This window comes from Lacerta agilis, chromosome 5 (assembly GCF_009819535.1).
Source record: "Lacerta agilis isolate rLacAgi1 chromosome 5, rLacAgi1.pri, whole genome shotgun sequence".
Classification (NCBI taxonomy): Eukaryota; Metazoa; Chordata; class Lepidosauria; order Squamata; family Lacertidae; genus Lacerta; species Lacerta agilis.
The window spans coordinates 51079415-51100801 of record NC_046316.1 but is presented as its reverse complement, the minus strand read 5'-3'; the positions used below and the strand labels follow the sequence as shown (position 1 = coordinate 51100801).

The window sequence follows — 21387 nt, the reverse complement described above, 5'->3', positions numbered from 1 at the left end:
GAAGGATCAGAGGAGTAGGACATTAAAAAGAAGTCTGGCAGATTCTCTGCACTGAAGGTTGGCAGGCAAAAAGTTACAGGGAACAATGATGTCAGCCTTTAACAAGAAACAGTTGGGATCAAGTTCTGAGAATGTTTTTTTGGTGATAGTCACAAAGAAAGATTGTGAAACTGAGTTTTTTCGCTCTTCTTATTCAGAACTCTCCAATTAGTTTTAGAGAGTATGGCTTCATTTGCATATCCAAGTCCCATCAGCTGTAGCCATCATGGCCATTTGTGAAGTATGATGGAAGCTGTAATCCAACAACTTCTGGAAGCCATTACATTGGCTGCCCCAGCTAGATCATACTGAGTTAAATGGATCTCTGTTCACATCACCTCCAGCCATCATGACCAATGGTCGGGAAATATGTGGGTTGTAGTCAAATAGCAGAAGGCTGCTGTGAAGATTATGGAAGCATCCCTGGTAGAGAAATGATGCCATTCATATCAGGTTTTGTGCCCTTCAAGCCTTGGTTATGCTGGTAGGTGCTTTGCATTGCACAAACATTTTGCATGCACTCACATGGAATGTGTGCAAAAGATCAAACTGTTTCTGCTAGGACCATCTATAGAAGTATCTTATTACATTTCATGGTTACCTTTCCCAGCCAGGACTAATTATCATGAGATCCCATGGAGACCGTGCAAAGAATAAGGTTCATGATTACAGTGTCAGATATGCATAATTAAGCCTCTCTAGTGTTAAATATCCATGGAAGAAAAATATTTTATGCAAACTCTCTTAAATTCATACTGACAGAACATATTGGACATTGAGTGTTAAGGGGGTGGCCTAGTGGGCCTGAGTCCTAGATCTTTTGCAATCTATTCCAAATCTTCCTTTCCCCTGTTTAAAAAAAATGGTAAATTTGCTTACAGGACAGCTTCCCCTATGAAAATTGGCATAAAGCTGCTAACTTATAAATGAGCAGATGCAAATGTTATGCAAATCTGTGTAATGGGCCTGTGCACAAACTTTTTAAGAACTTGGAAACATCCCCTGCATATGCATTTCCATTGGTTCATTCAAGCTCTTATTGTGTCCATGCATGCGTGTGTAGATAAATGCTTTTTCAGATTGGTGTCTGCATTGTGATGTATGGGTTTTAATGTGTATGCACTGAAGAATCTTTCAGAAAGTCATCTTATGGATGCAAAACAATATATTAGAACTGGCCTAGAGAATAAGTTGATTAACGGTGAGATCTCCCACCTGCTTGTAATTAGAGCAGTTTACCTGACTGTAATATCTGAGCAGGCTCAAGAAATGATCAGTTATTTTGAGCATGCCCACTGCAGAACAATGACAAATTATCATTCAGTTCCATACACGCTTGCTTACGAAAACAATGGGGGGAAACCAGATGGAGAGAAAAACTAAAGTTTCAGTTTGAAACTTCAGATTTTCCCATCTGTTTGTAACTTTTTATTTGTCCACTCTTGGTGACAACCTAAATGCCTAATTTCTTGAAATGAAAGCTTAACTATCAGTCTGCTGTACTACCAGCTTTAGTACAATAACTTAGAAAGATGGCATACGGATTTAAAATGTAACAAAATACAGCACAACAGACTGAAGGCTTATTCACAAGTGACTATTCACCTATCTGAAGAAGTGTGCATGCACACGAAAGCTCATACCAGGAACAAACTCAGTTGGTCTCTAAGGTGCTACTAGAAAGAATTTTCGATTTTGTTTTGACTATGGCAGACCAACACGGCTACCCACCTGTAACTATTCACCTAAGTTGTACTCACAGTAGACCTACTGAAGTTAATGGACCTAATGTTCATTCATTTCAGTGGGTAGGATTCCACTAATGCAAAACACTAGTGGAAGCCATCACAAGGGCTCCTGCTAGCACAATGGAGCTTTTCCCGCCTTCCTCCTCTCATGAGCTCCATGCCTCTTCCAGACCTGCTCTGGAAAGTCAGGAGAACCCCCAGAACAGCATGTAAGGGGAGGAGAGGGCGATTGTTTCATCTGCAAACAGATAGGCTTGCGCTGAAGTGACAATGAGATGGGCACAGCATGGAATTTCTCCCAATGTATCTACTCTGAATAATCACCCCATGTTTACTGAGTGCAATTATCACTCTGCCCAGAATGCTCATGTGAAATCAACCATCACAGATCATACTTGTGGAACCCCACTGCTATCAATGAAGGCAAGGCAGTTTCCATAGCTGACTTGGATATTATGGTGAGCTTTAAGCCTATTATGACTGGTTAGCAAAGCCAGAGACAAGTTTAATTTTAAAAAGAAGAAGAAAAGATTTGGAGTCATAGCACATTTCTTTGTCGGTACAACAGGCGGAATTGGTCACTTTCCTTACTGTTATACACCAACCGTGGGTTGCTACAAGTGTATTAAGTTTTTTAAAAAGGCATTTTTGCATTTATCAGCTTTAAAATTTTCACACTTTGCACAAATTAGAATTTTACAGAAGGAATTTCTAATACATATCACTGTGTTTCCTTTCCACAGGTCCAGTAGAGCGTGTTGATTTGAGAGTTCCCTTTGTGGCCATTAGGAATAAGGAAGTAAATATCACAGCTGTGGTTTGGCCCAATCAGTCGGGTACCCTCACGTACTTCTGGTGGTTCGGCAACAACACAAAGGTTTGAGCCTTTAAAAAAAATAAAAATAAAACCTTGTTTATTTTCTTTGAAAGGATTCATATTTGAATAATGTGATGTTTGGGTTTTATATATGGAGCTCCACCTTATTTGAAGGTTGAAAAAAAGCTTCTTTGTTTTCTAAACTTTGCCACTGCCCCTCTCTCGATCTGTCTCTTTCTCTCTGTTTTTGTACCACCCCTTGTTGTTTGCATGAGTTCTGACAACGTGCGGTTGGTTATTATTGGAACATTGTGTGCAGAAGCTATTGTTGTTACTAGAATTCAAAATTATACACCACCATATCTACAGGATAATGGTGGGCTTTCTGCTCAGCATTTAAAAACCACTGGTGATCAAATAAGCATCATTTCCAATATGAATATCAGAACACACTTGTAATTTTAGAATCTCACACAGCGTTTTAAATCCAGTGGGGACTGAATAACTTTTGGCATCTGTGAATTCAAGCTAAGATCGTAAGCAGCACTCTCTTAGGCTGTCCATGCTGTTTGTGCCTTTGGGGACATTTCAGAGAAACTGAACAGCGAAACTGCTGTTGAATGCTCAGTCACAATCAGTCACCTATTCCATAGAGCCATGCCGATAAAAATTATTCTGATACTAAGGACTCTGTATAAATATTTGTGGGGAGAATGTTCTAGTGATTGCTTAATTTAGATGTTTACCTGGAAGATAAAATATTTTCTTGGTATGATTGCTTAGCCACAAACTGGGATTTCATGTCTTGCTTGAAAAACTGTGGTTTCCAAACTATATCCAGCAGCTCCTCAGAAATGTATCAGCGGTTCCTAAATGAGAAGATCAGTATTGGTGAATGAGATTTCATTAAATATAGCTTATTTGTTACTTCTCATCTTTCACTGCAATAAGCAGCCACTTTTGAGTGTTCTAGGATGTATTCTGAATTCATGTGGGGCAGGAATGGAGCCCTGCAAACTTGGCCATTGTCCAGTGTGCAACTCGTTTGTGCCCTAGTATGCATCTAGGGGATCAACACCCCACTTGCCAGAATCAGATCGTATTGCACCCTAGGGCAAGAGTGGGTCATAGGAAAGGTCCCCAGTCATTTTAGTTGTGAGTATTCTTGGTACATACAGTACCTCCCCAGGAAGTATCATGACATAGTGACATTAGCATGCATTTAGTCAGGGCTGCATAAACTAACCTAGTGAAGACATCTGTTTGACTTTGACTTACTAGGTTTGAAACTATTTGGAACCTAAAATAGTGGTGCCCCCCCTTTTAAGAACAAAACATTGTAGTTTCTCTCACATACTGACATACCTACACTTGGAATTTGCAAATGAGAGTAATTGTAGTTGCATTTTTTTGTACCTGCAATTTAAATCTATGCTTATGCCTCTGGTTCTTGGATGCACTCACAAACTTAAAGCTCTTTAAGCTGCAGATGCAAAATGGCACCAAAATAAGGGGCAGCTTAAAGCTGGTAATAGTATTTGGCTTTGCAAAATGGCAATAATCATGGAAGGCCGGAACAGAATACTAAGCAATGCTAAGCTGCCATTCTGATAGTCTGAGGATTTACTGATATTTTCCACTGATTCACAAGGAAGGGAGCTAAAAACAGCTACAAAACTGCTGTTCTCCCAGGGCCCTTCTGCCTTTATTCTCTCTGGGGCGTTCCACTGTTCTGAGTTGTTATTACTCTCTGACCTCTATTGATGCACTCTGTGGGAGCAAAGAACTCTAGGGATTGTTTCCTTGAGCACCACAAGCCCATGAGGCTTGGGAGCAATCCTAGAACTCTTCACAGGAGTACTGATCTGTAGCCACAAAGTCTAAAAATCTAAAGCTTTTCAAATTTGATGGGTTAAAAACAACAGCATGCCACACATTCTGCAATGTTCTTGTTTAAACAAAGGCAAAATACTTTCTCAACATGATGTGCAACATTTCCCAGTTCCCCAGCATTGCTCTTTGGAGAGCTTGATTGCAGGACTTTGCTTGCTGATGTAGCCCCATAATAATCCTATTATTTAAGTCACCACGTGAGTCTTTTGCAGTTTTAATATTCAGACTGATCCAAACAAAAGCATGACCTGTAAATCACAGAAAATGGTTGGTGGGCACTGCTGCTGCTTTTATAGTAGGCATTAATCTGTTGGGGTGGTTGATGTTGCCGTTGGTGCTGGAAAAAAGCACTTACGTTGAGTGGCAGGGTGGGCAGTGTGCTGGTAGCATCCCTAGCCTACACCTATGGCCTAACAGTAGATGCAGACCCTCCATTTCCTTTCCAAGACAGAGGGATTTTTGACTGGTAGGAGTAAAATTCCTGTAGACTACAGATCCGCTCCATTTCCCAGTGGGGAGGAGTTGCTGTGGACCATGTGGCCACCCACTCCTCTCCGGGGGCGGGGGACAAAGTCCCGCATCTCCCAGAGATTCCTGGCCATGTCATTCGCCTGCCAGCCAATCTGCTGGCTGGGGGGGCGTGGCCAGGCCCCATTTAAACTGAGGCGTGAGCTGGAGAGCTTCCTCTTGGCTCACTTCCTCGATCTTAAGATCCTGCATCGGATCTTCAGCACGTGTCCCAGATGGTGAGATCATTGCATGGGGGTGGTGGAAGGTTTAAATTATAGTATGGGGTGGTTTCCTAGGGGGAGCTCAAGTTGGTTTGCATCAATGGGGCTCCCCCTACCGGTGGTTCTCCCTTACTGGACCCCCTACGTGACGGGCAGGAGTCAGATATAGTCGGGTCAATTCCAATGCCTAAGCCAGTACCGCTCACATTCTGTAACCAATAAAGTTGTGGCCTAAATTTGCCCAATAACATTAACCTAATATCTGTGTCCTTGTCTTATTAATCAACGAGGGGGTGGTCTCAGGGTATCAACACGCAATAACACCTCCCTCCTGCCCCTCCAGTCTGGGCTAATATTGCACTGTGTACCCTGGTGGGCAGAGTTTAGTCAGATCTGACCCACCCATTTTCTCCTACCCAGGTATTGGTAGTACACACCAGGTCAGCCTGCTCATTGACAATCATATCATGGATCAGCATGATTTTATTATGGACCAACCTGGCATTCCACAGTGGAACCGCCATATTGCTGAGTACAGTGATAGAATAAGATTGGCAACACAGATAGGTGAGAGTTTTTTTTTGGGGGGGGGGAATCTCAGGCTTAAGCTGGGGAGAAAGTTGAATCTATTCAAGTTCTGCTGTAAATAAGACAGCCACTCCACATGTCTGAAAACCAGTTGTGGCCAAACAGCATTCTTGATTCTGCATTACAACTTGCCATGTGGCACAGCCAGATGGATTTTTCACTTCATGACAAGTAATTTTTCCTGAACAGATTTTTCACATTAAAACAACAAATTGGCAATGTGTTGGCAAGAATCAGGCAAATACTTCATTGCACTGCCAGTTAGGATGTTAACCGAAGACACTGTGCAGTATAAACTGACTTTGATTTTTGTAGAATAGCCAGATTCCGATGCCTTTTTAACCCATGGGAGGAGTGATGCAGACTGAGATGGCAATTTAGGCTATTTGTAGACTCATCGCTTCACTGTAGCCTCCTCTTTTAAAGGTACCACTGCAATATACAGCTCCATCTTATACACATACTAGACGAGTCTTAATTTCTTTTTCTAGATAGAGCTATTGTAGTGAATTGCTGGTCCACTGCTTTAGCAATATACCTAAAGGCCAATTTGCTTGGATTAACACAGGTCCAGTTTAATAAATGTGTCTGGCTGTCTAATAGGTTTTGAGCAAATGAACCTTAAACTCCTTGATTTAATTTAGAGTTAGTTCCCAGACCTCAGTGCATGAATTAAATCTAAGCAGCTACCTGAATGTTAAAACTCTATGATGGGGGTGAAATCACCCATGATATAATAGGACATACACCATGAAAGGGAAGCAATTTTTAAAACAAAACTGGCTTCTTATATATTTCTTGACTTGGAAAGCACTGCTGAAATCCCCAGAGTGGGTTGTAACCCTGCAAAGGGTTTATGTAGAATTTATGTATAATTTGAGCATAAAAGAATGACCTCATCTCAAAAAAATTATGCCAAGAGTTGCAGGGATAAGAGAGTGAGAGAAACTTGGGAGGTGCACAATAACCTCCAAATAAGCACAGGCTAAAAAGGTGCATGCCTTTAAACATATTCAAAATTCAGATGGTAAACAGATAATGGCAAACTATTTTATTCCAAAACAGGACCAGGCCTTGTAGGTGAGACACCATGGCAATACTCCAGGCCTGTACCCTGGCCCTGGTTCTGCACCCTGTTGCTAACAGCAGTCATACACATAGAGAAGAGGAACATCAGATTGGAGTGGGATAATGAGAGTAGGTGGCAATGAGCAGCAGTCTCACTTTTCCAAATATGTATTTGGAAATCTCATTCTTGCAGGAATCGATAGCATCTGTTCACCTCTTTTCATCACAGACACCCTAAATTTCTCCCCTGGCATAGGTAGCTACCAGTCCAATAGCATGCTCCGAGCACACCATCAGCATACAACTGTATGCAGGTTAACAACAGCTGTATTATTCATAGGTTTCCTTTAAACATGGCTAGGGCTTTATTTGGGATGCAGAAGAGAGGGGATAATAATTTACTGGGGTAGTTGGTTCCTGCTAAAAGTCAGCACCCAAGCTAGATTTCTTTCGTTGAATGACTGCCTCTTGCCATCACACCCATAAAGAGGACTCAATATGCAAAACGTATGGTATCAGGAGGGACTGGATCTCCACACCCGCATCTCCTGGGCATGTTTACAGCCACAACCCGTGGTAATTGGAGCAAAGGATCCGAATGAAATTCTCCCTCTTGACTACATCAAACTTGGGCATGTGAACCTGACATGCACACTATGGCCTCACTGTCTAGCATTCACCAAGGTGTGCATGTAAAGGGAGGTAAAGTACTGCAAGAAGGAAGGAAGGAAGGAAGGAAGGAAGGAAGGAAGGAAGGAAGGAAGGAAGAGCTTAATAAGTCTAGCAACTGCCCCTTCTTGATTGGGCTAAGGAGTCCTCATGCCTACAAGAAGTCATCCCCTGGGAGAAGCCACTGGAGGATTCTTCTCAGGAGTGTTACAAATTTGCCCCACTTTAGAGGAGCCACACATTTCTAGGAGCTAGTTGGTGACTCTTTTCCCACTCATATATACAAACTAAACCGATGCATTCAAAACCGTATTTGTGTGTGTGTGACCCCTGTAATTCATGGAATAGAATACTAAATTAACTATGGATGCATATGACTTTTACAGCCATTCATCACCTTGGACAGCAGCATCTCTTATACTTTTACTGCGGAAGGAAGGAATACCGTCACAGTGCAGGTCTCAGCTGGCAGTGTCCTCATCCAGGACACCAAGAACATTGCTGTACATGGTAAGCAGACACAGACTAATTCAAGAGATACACCCCCCAACAACTGTTTCTAGTTCCTCTTCCAATTCTGCCCCCCACTTCAACCCCACCACAGAGTTTAACAGTGGACAGAAAACACTTGGGATTGTCCATGTAGTCAAAGGTAACTGCTGCAGGCTTCATTCTAAGTTCCTTTAATACATAACAATCCTCCTTACATCCTTTGATACTTAGGTCTTAAAGGAGCCTAGAATGAAGGATAAACACAATGCCTAAAAACCTGCAGGAGTTACTGCCTTTTGTTGTTGGCATCTGTCTGTCTCGAGAGATAATGGAGTGCACCTCTGGGGGTGAAGCCAAACCAATGGAGAATTGCAGCACCTGCTGTGGCATCACAGCATCTACTGTGGCTGCAGAGACTAACTCCTAACTGCAGGTAACTCCTAACTGCAGGTAACTCCCAACTGCTGCCTCCCACATTGTTTTTGCTGCAATAGCAGCACTGAAGTGACCCGTCCAGGACATAAGCCTGGGGTGTGTGTATGGAGGTCCTGGACTACCCTAACAACAAGACCCCACTCTCGGCCTCACAATACATTTGGCACCAGCTTGGCTGCAGGAATTGCCAGAAGGAGGTGTGCAAGACACCATCCAACCATCTTAGGGACTCCACTCTGGATTTGTGTAGGGTTTACTCCTTATCCCTTTCTTCTCCTGAACATGTCCTGGAAGGCAGCAGGTATGATTTATTTCTCAGGGTTTACTCCCAAAGCATTTCCTATGAATGGGTACGTATATCCACAAGGCAGTGGAGGTCTTCCTTCTCCTAGATGGGTGACCTTCCCAGGTTGACAAACCCCATTTGCCCCTCATTCCCCTCTACAGCACATGCAGTAACCACCTTCTTGACTGTTGGACCCACTATTGGTCTCATCCACTCAATCCATCAGAGCCTGTACCTAACTCACCAAGCATTTGAGACCCATCACGTGGTTTAGTTGGCCATTCAAAGCCATTTCCTAGGGTGTGGCCACTGCCCCATGCTAACAGCTTCTAGGAGCCACAGGTGAGAGCTGAGTGCAGGGTGGGGACTTCCTTTTATTACATACACAATTGACAAGTGTATTCTGTCCATCTACTGCTTGAGGATTTTGACATTAAAATTCTGAGGCCTCCTATTACCTCCCCCACCCCCTCCACAAGTATTCACCATCCCTGGTTTCAATTACCCAGGCTCTCTGTGACATCTAAGCTAATGGCATCAAGACCTTGCTTCTAAAGCTCCATTGTGACAGTAGATCAGGTCAACTGCATTAAGATAGTTGAGGCAGGCAAGGAACATATAATTCAAGTAGGAGAATGAAAGGGTTGTGGAGACAGAGGCTGAGGAGACAGAGCAGGACCACTGGGAAATATGGATGGCAAGACTCTCAGACTTCTTACTGACTACTAATGCCAAAAAGGCATTCTGTGATGGGTCAGAGAAGAGGTCCAGCTCTGTGAATCTATAAACTTGGCTGCCATTGAAGTTTCCCTTGCTCTCCTGCAGTCAGTTAATTAGGAAGTAATTTCCTAGCGCCTCGTGAATTGCAGTATCCTGATTCGCCTGTCATTAGCTCAATTGGTATCTGATTTGTTATGCATAACTACTCATGGCTGCACATGGGGCTAACAAACAGATAATTCCTGCTTTTGGAAAACAGAAGATTTGCGGTAAGGATTTGTTCAGTGGAGCACAATGCATGCCAAGTATAATACAAGAACAAGCCCATTTCTCATACAAAGTGCCCTGGGATGGGATAAAAAGTGGTCGATTAAAAAAACAATCTAGAATTTTGTCTCCTTTCCTCTATTTTACTCTCTTACTATTATTTTAGTATATATAATTTATATGGTATTGCATTATTCTCCCCTCCCCCCCAATCTTTTTCATCTCACTCTTCACTTTGGATATTTCAGTGCAAAATGAATGATTTTTATAGTATCATTTCAACTTTTAAATGGGAAGTTATTGTTTAAGTATTGTTCCGTTCCCCTGGGTTTGGGACCAAGTTTATGTATATTATTCATCACCACCACCACAGTAGTATAACCAAGTATTTAGATTTTTCTTATGTCCCAAATTTAAGCCATTCTTATCCTAGAGGGAACCTTTCTGCTCCACTCCGCTATACTTAAGTATTCAATCATTTGGGGAAGTCAAAGGTGAGCTTTAACTTTACTTCCAGACATACATTTTTGTTAGGTAGGTAGGTGTATGAAACTTCACATTTTAGAGCTGCTGTTTCACAGTGAGTCTGAGGTCCGGAAAATGAACATTTTCAGCATCTGAAAAGTAATCTTTAAAAAATTAGTTTGGGGGCAGGGCCAAGAAGAAGGATTCTTCCTACAGATTTAAGGAGCAGAAAAGTTAGTTGGTATTCTGAATGTCTGGTGGATTTTGCATTTCTGAGAACGTGTGTTTCTGCTCTACCAGCCTTAAGCTGTAAAATAGATCTCTCTTGTCTAACATAGAAACTGATGCACTTTAACCATCTCATCTTAAACAGCTGGCTGGCTGGCAGGATTACAATGGAGTTTGACTGTGATTCTCTCTCTGCAGAATATTTCCAGTCTCAGTTATTATCATTCTCTCCCAATTTGGATTATCACAATCCGGACATACCTGAATGGAGAGAGGATATTGGCAGAGTCATCAAGAGAGCCTTGGTGCAAGTAAGTATTCACAAGCAGACCAATTAATAATAAGGGTGATTTTCTTACATTCTAAGTAATCTATTGCAGGGTAAATCAGAAAAGGGGGGGGGGGGCTATTGTTCACAATTAGCAGCATTAGCAGCCACTACATTTTTTATTTAAAACCAAGCACCATAATAGGACTTTGTAAATATTTTCCAACACTTTCCAGAACACCAGCAAAATCCTTCAAGGAAATGCAACCGAATTCAGTTTGTTCCCTGAACAAGGGGCTTACAAAAAAATCATCCTCTTCCTATCATAACAAATGTTTTGCATTTTTTAATCTCATCCATCCACCCAGCAACTGGGGAGTGTGGAGGTGGGCAGATCATTGTTATTGTCATTATATGGATATAGGAATTTCTCATGATTCCAGTAAGTATATGATTGTCCATGATCTTTGCAGTTCATTTTTCAGTTCTTCAAGATTGACATCTTTTTGGATCCCTGGGCCACAATGAGAGCTTAACAGAGACTATTTTTGGATTCCACCTTTTTATTCATTTCTAGAACCATGTCCTGTTGCTTTCATTTGAGAAACAATAGTTGAGTTGTACTGTATGAGAGTTGCACACATATGCACAATCTGTTTTTCTCTTTTGGGAGGGCGCTTGCCCACTTTTTATTTTATTTTTAAAATATATTGTATACTTTTGTAAACTTAAGGGGTCTCCTGAGCCTGCTGATACATCCCTCCTGTATGTGGGTAGTGCTGTTTTGGCTATGCTAGCATCAACACTCACCTTGTAATGCTAGGAGATAAGAATGATATAAAGATAAGACTGTAAAACTGGATCTGGGAAAGCTTCAGAAGAAGAAGAAGAAGAAGAAGAGTTTGGATTTGATATCCCGCTTTTCACTACCCGAAGGAGTCTCAAAGCGGCTAACATTCTCCTTTCCCTTCCTCCCCCACAACAAACACTCTGTGAGGTGAGTGGGGCTGAGAGACTTCAAAGAAGTGTGACTAGCCCAAGGTCACCCAGCAGCTGCATGTGGAGGAGTACAGACACGAACCCGGTTCCCCAGATTACGAGTCTGCCGCTCTTAACCACTACACCAAACTGGCTCTCCATTAAGACATTAATAATAATAATAATAATAATATTTATTATTTGTACCCCGCCCATCTGGCTGGATTTCCCCAGCCACTCTGGGCGGCTTCCAACAGAAACCAAATACAACAATATCAAACATTAAAAACTTCCCTAAAAACGGCTGCCTTCAGGTTTTTTCTGAATGTCAGGTAGTTGTTTATTTCCCTGACCTGTGATGGGAGGGCGTTCCACAGGGCGGGCGCCACTACCGAGAAGGCCCTCTGCCTGGCTCCCTGTAGTTTTGCTTCTCGCAGTGAGGGAACAGACAGAAGGCCCTCGGCGCTGGATCTCAGTGTCCGGGCTGAATGATGGGGGTGGAGACGCTCCTTCAGGTATACAGGACCGAGGCCGTTTAGGGCTTTAAAGGTCAGCACCAACACTTTGAATTGTGCTCGGAAACGTACTGGGAGCCAATGCAGATCTCTCAGGACCGGTGTTATGTGGTCTCGGCGGCCACTCCCAGTCACCAGTCTAGCTGCCGCATTTTGGATTAATTGCAGTTTCCGGGTCACCTTCAAAGGCAGCCCCACATAGAGCGCATTGCAGTAGTCCAAGCGGGAGATAACCAGAGCATGCACCACTTTGGTGAGACAGTCCGCGGGCAGGTAAGGTCTCAGCCTGCGTACCAGGTGGAGCTGGTAGACAGCTGCCCTGGATACAGAATTAACCTGCGCTTCCATGGACAGCTGTGAGTCCAAAATGACTCCCAGGCTGCGCACCTGGTCCTTCAGGGGCACAGTTACCCCATTCAGGACCAGGGAATCCTCCACACCTGCCCTCCTCCTGTCCCCCAAGAACAGTACTTCTGTCTTGTCAGGATTCAACCTCAATCTGTTAGCCGCCATCCATCCTCCAACCGCCTCCAGGCACTCACACAGGACCTTCACGGCCTTCACTGGTTCTGATTTGAAAGAGAGGTAGAGCTGGGTATCATCCGCATACTGATGAACACCCAGCCCAAACCCCCTGATGATCTCTCCCAGCGGCTTCATATAGATATTAAAAAGCATGGGGGAGAGGACAGAACCCTGAGGCACCCCACAAGTGAGAGCCCAGGGGTCTGAACACTCATCCCCCACCACCACTTTCTGAACACGGCCCAGGAGGAAGGAGCGGAACCACTGTATAACAGTGCCTCCAGCTCCCAACCCCTCTAGCCGGTCTAGAAGGATGTTATGGTCGATGGTGTCAAAGGCCGCTGAGAGATCCAGCAGAACTAGGAAACAGCTCTCACCTTTGTCCCTAGCCCGCCGGAGATCATCGACCAGCGCGAGCAAGGCGGTTTCAGTCCCATGGTGAGGCCTGAATCCCGATTGGAAGGGATCCAAATGGTCCGCTTCTTCCAGGCGTGCCTGGAGTTGTTCAGCAACCACCCTCTCAATTACCTTGCCCAAGAATGGTAGATTTGAGACTGGGCGATAGTTGGCCATATTGGCCGGGTCTAAAGATGTTTTTTTAAGAAGCGGTTTAATGACCGCCTCTTTCAGCGGGGCTGGGAAGGCTCCCTCACAGAGGGAAGCATTCACCACCCCGCGCAGCCCATCGCCCAGCCCCTCCCGGCTAGCTTTTATAAGCCAGGATGGGCAAGGATCAAGGAGACAGGTGGTTGGTTTCACTCGTCCAAGCAGCCTGTCCACATCCTCGGAGGTAACAGACTGAAATTGATCCCACGCAACTGGACTAGACAGGACTCTGGCACTCTCCCGCCCTGGCCCTGCTCCCACGGTGGAGTCTATCTCTTTCCGAATCTGAGCGATTTTATCTGCAAAAAACTTTGCAAACGCATTGCAGGAGATCTTGGGGTCCCTACCAGGCCCCGATGACGAAGGTGGCTCCGATAGATTCCGAACCACCTGAAAGAGTCTCCTGCTGCTATTTTCCGCAGATGCAATAGAGGCGGTGAAGAAAGTCTTCTTCGCCGTCGCTATCGCCACTTGGTAGGCTCGACGTTGAGCTCTAACCTGTGTTCGGTCGGATTCAGAATGGGTTTTCTGCCACCGGCGCTCTAGCCGTCTCAACGATTGTTTCATCGCCCTCAGCTCCGGGGAAAACCACGGGGCTGTCCGGGCTCCATGCAACCGGAGAGGGCGCTTCGGAGCCAAACAGTCAATAGCCCTGGTTAGCTCCACATTCCAGCGGGCCACCAGGGAATAGGCTGAAAGGCCATCAACATGGGATAAAGTATCCCCTACCACTCTCTGGAGACCATTTGGATCCATTAAGTGGTGGGGGCGGACCATCCGAATTGGTCCCACCTCCCTGCAGAGGGGAAGGGTTGCAGAGAAGTCCAGTTGCACCAGGAAGTGATCTGACCATGGCACTTCTTTAGTTTCACTTTTTTTTAATGTCAGATCACCAACATCCATAGAGGTGAATACCAGGTCTAAGGCATGTCCTCGGCTATGAGTTGGACCAGACTTATTCAGGGACAGCCCCATGGAGGCCATGCTTTCCACGAAGTCCCGAGCGGCCCCTTGTAAGGTCGTGTCGGCATGGATGTTAAAATCCCCTAGGACGACCAAACTAGGTGACTCCAGGAGAACATCCGCCACGACCTGAAGCAGCTCGGGCAGGGAATCCTTGGTGCAGCGGGGAGGTCGGTACACCAAAAGGAATCCTGTACTGCCCCTATTGCCCAACTTCCAGAACATGCACTCAGAGAACTGGGTCTTCCCAATAGGACGCCTGGTGCAAACTAATGACTTCCTAAAAATCACTGCAACCCCCCCTCCCCGCCCAGATGGCCTGGGTTGCTGTGCGTAAGAGAAACCTGGTGGACAAGCAGCGGCAAGGACAGGCCCATCCGCTTCATCCAACCAAGTCTCTGTTACACATGCCAGGTCAAGTCCACCATCCACAATCAAGTCGTGGATGGCAGTGGTTTTATTCAACATTGACCTGGCATTGCACAGCAGCATCTTCAGGTCATGTGGGTATCCCTTGCTGAATCCAGTATCCGTCCGGTCAGGACCAGACCCGGAGGCAGGAATAGTCCTCAGACAACGACTAAACCTGCCTCCTCGGCAATGACATGGTCTGGTCTTAGCGTAACTCCTCCTCCTGCCCGTGATCACTGAGATCGGTTGTCCCAGTGCATCCCACCCTGTGGAACCTGCCCCAGCCATTTTGTTGGCCGGGACCCCCTCCCAGGCAGCCCTGACCCCACCCCTTAAGAACAAAATTAAACCTATATAAAAACAGAAAACAAAACACAACAATACAAACCAAAAACTATAAAAATTACAAGTAACCAAAATTACACAAAACTCAAAACCCCACTAAACATCTATCCCACCCCCACAACAAGAAAACTTAAAAAGATGAAAAGAAATAATAATAATAATAGAAACATTTTAAAACATTTAAGAAAAAAGAAAAAAGAAAAAAACATTTAAAAAAGGGCTGGACAGCAGCAGCACTCAGGCACTCAGGCAGGGGGGTCCTCCTGGGCAGCAGCAACCAGCAGCAAAGCAGAGGCAGCAGCAGTCCTTTTGAGGCCTTACCAGGCCCCGCCCTGGGCCAGATGGTGAGTGGCAGGAACGGGGCCCTCAGGCACTCAGGCAGGGGAGTCCTCCTGGGCAGCAGCAACCAGCAGCAAAGCAGAGGCAGCAGCAGTCCTTTTATGGCCTTACCAGGCCCCGCCCTGGGCCAGGTGGTGAGTGGCAGGAACGGGGCACTCAGGCAGGGGAGTCCTCCTGGGCAGCAGCAACCAGCATTAAGACATCAGACCATTAAGACATTCGGATATTTTGTCTCAGTCTCAAATTTCTCTTTATTATTACTTGTTCTTTTCCATTGCAGATGGCTTATGTTCATGTTGCCTTTTAAAATCTACTCGGCATACTGAGTTTTCGCACCCGATAAACAAAGTGTGAAAATTTGCAGGTTTTTTGCCTGCTTGTTATCCCCACTGTTGAAAAACTTAGTGTGGTTTAATGGTGATTCTGATCCCTTTGATCAAATGCATTCCTGTTGCTCAGAGATAATAAATAAATAAATAAATAAATAAATAAATAAATAAATAAATAAACTAGCTAGCTAGCTAGCTAGCTAGCTTCATTTTCAGCATCTTGCAAACAAGATGTACACTGCAAGCGTGTACTGTTGCAAGCAGTACATTGTTCGAATATGCCAGCTTCCAGGAAAACCTTTGGTCTGTTCTAGCCCAATCACACCTGCTTTTTGTATTTGAAGTTTTATTAGCAGCTATATATAGCTGGGGGAAATAATGTGGCTTGATTATTATTTGTGCAATTGAAATATACAATAAATTGTATATTACAGTATTAGTATTGATGTTATATTGATGTTACCTTTTGGACAACATACTGTGCAGCCTATTTAGGATCAAACAGTAAAAAGCTGGCATTCAAAAATGTATATATGCTATAATATTGCAGCTGATTTTTTTGGATTCTTGAATGTTATCATGCATGATTGCTGTTGCAAATCTGAGGTTAGGAATGTATTTTGAGTGCTATACTTGAATGGAGCAACTATCTCTCTCCTTCCACACCACTTCTACATTTCAGCAGTATAATTTAGGGAGACGAACATCTTGTTGAAGTACTTCATATCATCCAAGGTCTACCAGTATATTCTGACCTATCCTCTCGGTAGCAGGATATGACCACAACTTTCATTTTTATGGGGTTGTTGAGAAGAAGTATGGTTTGGTTTTGCAAAACCATTGGTATATCATGCATAGAAGAACCCAATGCTTTCTCATTTTCTCTTTTCATATTAGAACTCATACAAAAAGTTGAACAAAGAGTACCCTTATGATTACTACCAATCCTCCTTCTGGTCCTCTTCTTTAGGTGACTGGCATCCCTGAAGAGCAAGTTTTGGTGGCCGTGTTCCATGGTTTGCCCACCTCTGCAGAGCTTTTCATCCTGCCCCATCAAAACACCTCTGAGAGAAGGAAAGGCAGCGAAGGTGACCTTGAGCTGGTAAGGAGAGTGCTTCTCATTTTTCATGCGTTCCAGCTATTAAGATTGTGGTTTGTGGCAAATTACCACACTAATGCTGATTTCCTCAAGTTGTTGTAAATATTGATCTTTGTGCAATGTCCTAGGAATTGAATGTTTTAGAGATTTAAATAGAGGATGAAATAGGGGACCAGATTCAGTGGTGGACCTTGGGGTCTCCAATTTCAGCAGCACCAAAATCCCCCTTCCCGGGAGTTTCCGGTTTGGTCCCCGCCATCGTCGGACGCGCGTTGTGCAGCTCCGTTTTCGAAGCGGCCGACGCGGTTGCTGGCAGGAGAAGAAGGAGGGGGCTGGGCTCCGAGCCCCCTTCAACCCCCAGGGAGGGTGTCTCCGGGGCACAGTAAGTGGCGAAAGCGCGGGGAGCAGCGGCTGCGGTGGCGGGCGTGAGGGCTCCAGTAACGCGGAGGCGGGAGGAGCCGAACGCCTAATAGAACGCAGCGAGCTCCCGGGTAAGCAACGCCTTGGCTCCAGCCAGCAGCGAGCCCGGTTCCGAGATGTCACCGGGACCAAATTTCCTTTAATAGAGCTCCGATTTGGAGAGAAACTAAAAGGAGTAGTCCGGGTTATGTTGCGACACCCCGGAACGGAAAGAACGCAACGGAGCTTTTACAAGTAATGGAATAGATCTTCTGAGAGCAGCAGCACGTAGGTGCAAGGACGTTCTCTTCATTAAATAATATAAGGACTAAAGTCACAAACGGACAGAGGTATAGTGTAAATATTTGGCTTAACATGGATGTTGGTGTTAATTAGGACTGTTGGAGAATAAGAACTATCCATAATGGCGTCGGAGAGAGGAATGAGCCAGCAGTAAAAGACAAAAGACACATCAGGAGGCGGATAACAGATTAGAACGCACTTTAGCAAGCTCATCCGCCTGGAGATTTATACCTTTCCGGATTAATTCCTTTGGATTGTTTAAAGCACTTCACTATCTTTACTATCTTTACTAAAGCACTTTACTATCTCTAGCCGTGTTGGAGGCAAGTGAGTGGGTTGCCTAGAGCCCAGGCAGATCCAGGCTTGTTTAGAGCACCTTACTGCCCCCTGCAGCCTCGGAGGTTACATACAGGACTGTTCACTACTCAGGACTGCTTAAAGCATCTCATCACCCTTTGCTGCTAAGGAAGGAACTCATGTGAACTCATGTGACTGTTCAAAGACACGTATCGATTAAAGCACTTTATTGTCCTCTACTGCTTTGAAGGTAAAGTATTAGACTGTTTAAAGCGTTGTTTAAAGCACTTTACTGCCCTCTGCTGTATCGGAGGCAAAGAACTGAACGGATTAAAATCTTGAATTGCTTGAGGCACTTTACTGCTCCTGGCAGCTAAGGGGGAAATAATTTGAATTATCTAAAACCTTTGAATTATCTGAAGCACATTCAAGTCTTGGGCGGACTAGAAAACAAGGAACTGGACTATTGGTAACCTTGGACTCTCAAAATCATTCTGTCTCTCTTTGGGGTACTGGAGAGAAGAAAACCCTTAGGATCAAGACCATCAGTAATATCAACACTGAATGCTAGTAAAAGGTTAATTCAGAACACCTGATGAGACAACCAATGAGTAATCTATACCACTGGACTGGATGAATTTGATCAAATGATGTATAATTGGCAATAGTTATTGAGATAAACCACCTCCCAGCTTAAATCCCACCCCCCCAATTTTTTTTAAATTATTACTATTATTTCTTTTTCTTTATTTCCCCCTCCCCCCTTTTTTTTGTTATCCTTTTTCCCCTCCTACTTTCCCACTTTTTATATATATATTTTTATCTTTTTTCTTTTTTCTTCTCTTCTCCTCTACCTCTGCTTACCTCCCTTCTCCCCTAGGTTACACCTGCCTGTCGGCCCGATTCCCCAGGCGCTCTTTATATTGAAACAATAGAGTCATACTGGGTTATTATATATACAATAGATGATGAAAGTTTAACAGAATGTCAACCAAAAAGAATACTGTACCACCGCAAAGTAGAAAAGGGTCAGGAGTGGAGTCAGAGATGGCAATGGATATAAAAGAATTAATGTTAAATCTGAGAAAAGATATATTAGATTTAAAACAGGAACTGAAAATGGAGATTGGAGAAAATACAAAAAGAAATGAAGAACAGTTTCAAAAATTGGGAGAAAAATTAGATCAAAATGTTATGGCCACTGAATCTCTGTCAAAACAGGTAGAGGACCTGGCACAGAAAAATACAGAACTGAACTCTATGGTGCAAGAGCTAAAAGGGAAGACGCAAAGTGTGGAAGAAACCACAAAGAAACTGGGTAGGGAGGGAAAGGAGATAAGAAAAGAGGTAAATAAGACTAAAAAGGAGGTGGTGAATTTAAGATCAGAGCAGGAAGATATCCTAGATTCTATAGCTATGCTTCAGATGCATAGAAAAGAAAAGACATTGCGTCTAAGAGGAATCGTAGAAGAAGTGGGAGAGATGCTGGAAGGAAAAATAATCCCTGCATTGGCAAATTGGCTGGAGATGCAGGAATCAGAAATTTCCTCCAGCATCGAATCCTTATATAGAACCAACTCAAAAACTGCAAAAGCCAACAAATGGCCATCGGATTGTCTCATTACTTTTAGAACAATGGAAATAAGAAACAAAATCTTGCAAACTAGTAATAGGAAAAAACTAGTGATCCAGGGAAAAGAAATAGTGATATACAAAATCATTCCTTACAGACTGTTAAAAAAACGAGAAGTATATAAACCTCTGGTAGAAACTCTACAGAAAAAAAATATAAAACATAAATGGGAGTTCCCAGAGGGGATATCCTTCTCTTATAAGGGGATGAGGAAAAAATGTTTATCAGGAGAAGAAATGGAAAGATTCAGGAGAACCTATAAGGGGGACTTCGGTGACAAAAAACAACAGGAAATAGAAGTAGGAGAATTAGTTGATGAAGAAGAATCCAACTAATAGATACTTTTTATTGAATAAACTATATTAATTAATGAAAATAAATGATGGAATTGAAAATAGCATCGTGGAATATAAATGGGTTAAACGAGAAAAAGAAAAGGAATAAAATATTTCATGTGTTGGAAAAACAAAAAAACGACATCACATGCCTACAAGAAACACATATCATCCCAAAACATCAAAGATTGTTAATGAACAGAAAACTGGGTCAAGAATTTATTGTTTCATACAACAAAAAGAAAAGAGGCATAGTAATGTATGTACATTCAAAACTGGAACCGAAGCTTTTGTACAGAGATGACCAGGGGAGAATATTGATGGTAGAAGTCCAAGTTAAAGGAGAGAAAATGATCCTAACTGGAATCTATGCCCCTAATGAAAAGAAAAAAGAATTCTATCAGGGGCTACAGGAGATACTACAGGAATATATAGGGGAGAAACTCATCATGATGGGCGACCTTAATGGGGTGGTGGAACCTGAAATAGATAGATCTAAAAAAAAAGCGGACGCAAAACAAAGTAGATTACCCAATTCCTTCTTTCAAATGGTAGACATCATTGGTTTATTTGACGCCTGGAGATTCAAACATCCATCTGAAAAAGAGTTTACGCACTATTCCCACGCTAAAAAATCTGCGGGTAGAATAGACGCAATCTGGACAACAAAAGAGTTATTGGGGGAGATCCATACAGCAGAAATCCATCCTAATATCATATCAGATCATAATCAAATCCAACTGATTATAAGAGGTAAACAGATAGGAGGTAGGAGATGGAAATTGAATGAAAGCCTTCTGAAAGATGATAAGATTCTGTCGTCTGCAAAGAGAACTTTAAAAGAATACTTTCAGATCAATACTGATAATGAGGTCAACATCAAAACAGTATGGGAGGCGAGCAAAGCCGTTTTAAGAGGCTTCTTTATACAGCAGAACTCCTACCAAAATAAAATAAAGGGAAAAAAGAAAATAGAACTCTGGGAAGAGATAAAAAACCAGGAAAGAGAACTATTTAAAGATCCAGATAACGAGACCATCAAAGATAAGATAAACTTTCTTAAGATGCAATACGAAATTATATTAAATGAAGAGATAGAATGGAAAATTAAGGCTACAAAACAAAAATATTTCGAACACGGAAATAGACCAGGCAGACTGCTTGCCTGGCAACTGAAGGAAAAGAAAAACCAAGGTATCATAAATAAAATTAAAATAGGTGAGAACTGGATCACAGATCAGGCGAAAATAAACAAATCGTTTATAGATTACTTTACGGGTCTATACAGAAAAGAAAAAGAGGATATAGAGAAGATCACATTGTACATAAAAAAGAACAAGTTAAAAGAGCTGCCAAAGGAGAAATTGGGGAACCTCAACTTACCTATATCAGAAACAGAAATCCACAACTCCATCAAAAAACTACAAATAGGAAAATCCCCAGGCCCTGATGGCCTCACAGCCCTATATTATAAAAAACTAGAAGAGATATTAGCTTCACCTCTACGTGATACAATAAACGAGATCTTGGCCACGGGAGAAATACCGAACACATGGAAGGATAGCTTTATTACGCTAATACCCAAACCAGAATCAG

At 43.2% G+C, this 21387-nt stretch overlaps 1 protein-coding gene across 2 annotated transcripts in view; it reads left to right on the top strand.

Moving 5' to 3' along the window:
• The window catches only part of SORCS3 (sortilin related VPS10 domain containing receptor 3), a 410921-nt gene that overhangs the window by 366583 nt on the left and 22951 nt on the right, over window positions 1-21387 (top strand). For both annotated transcript variants that reach the window (XM_033149721.1, XM_033149722.1), the window contains exons 20-23: window positions 2531-2664; window positions 7940-8063; window positions 10645-10757; window positions 16696-16827. In XM_033149721.1, the coding sequence (XP_033005612.1) occupies window positions 2531-2664; window positions 7940-8063; window positions 10645-10757; window positions 16696-16827 (503 nt within the window). The remainder of the gene's footprint in view (window positions 1-2530; window positions 2665-7939; window positions 8064-10644; window positions 10758-16695; window positions 16828-21387) is intronic.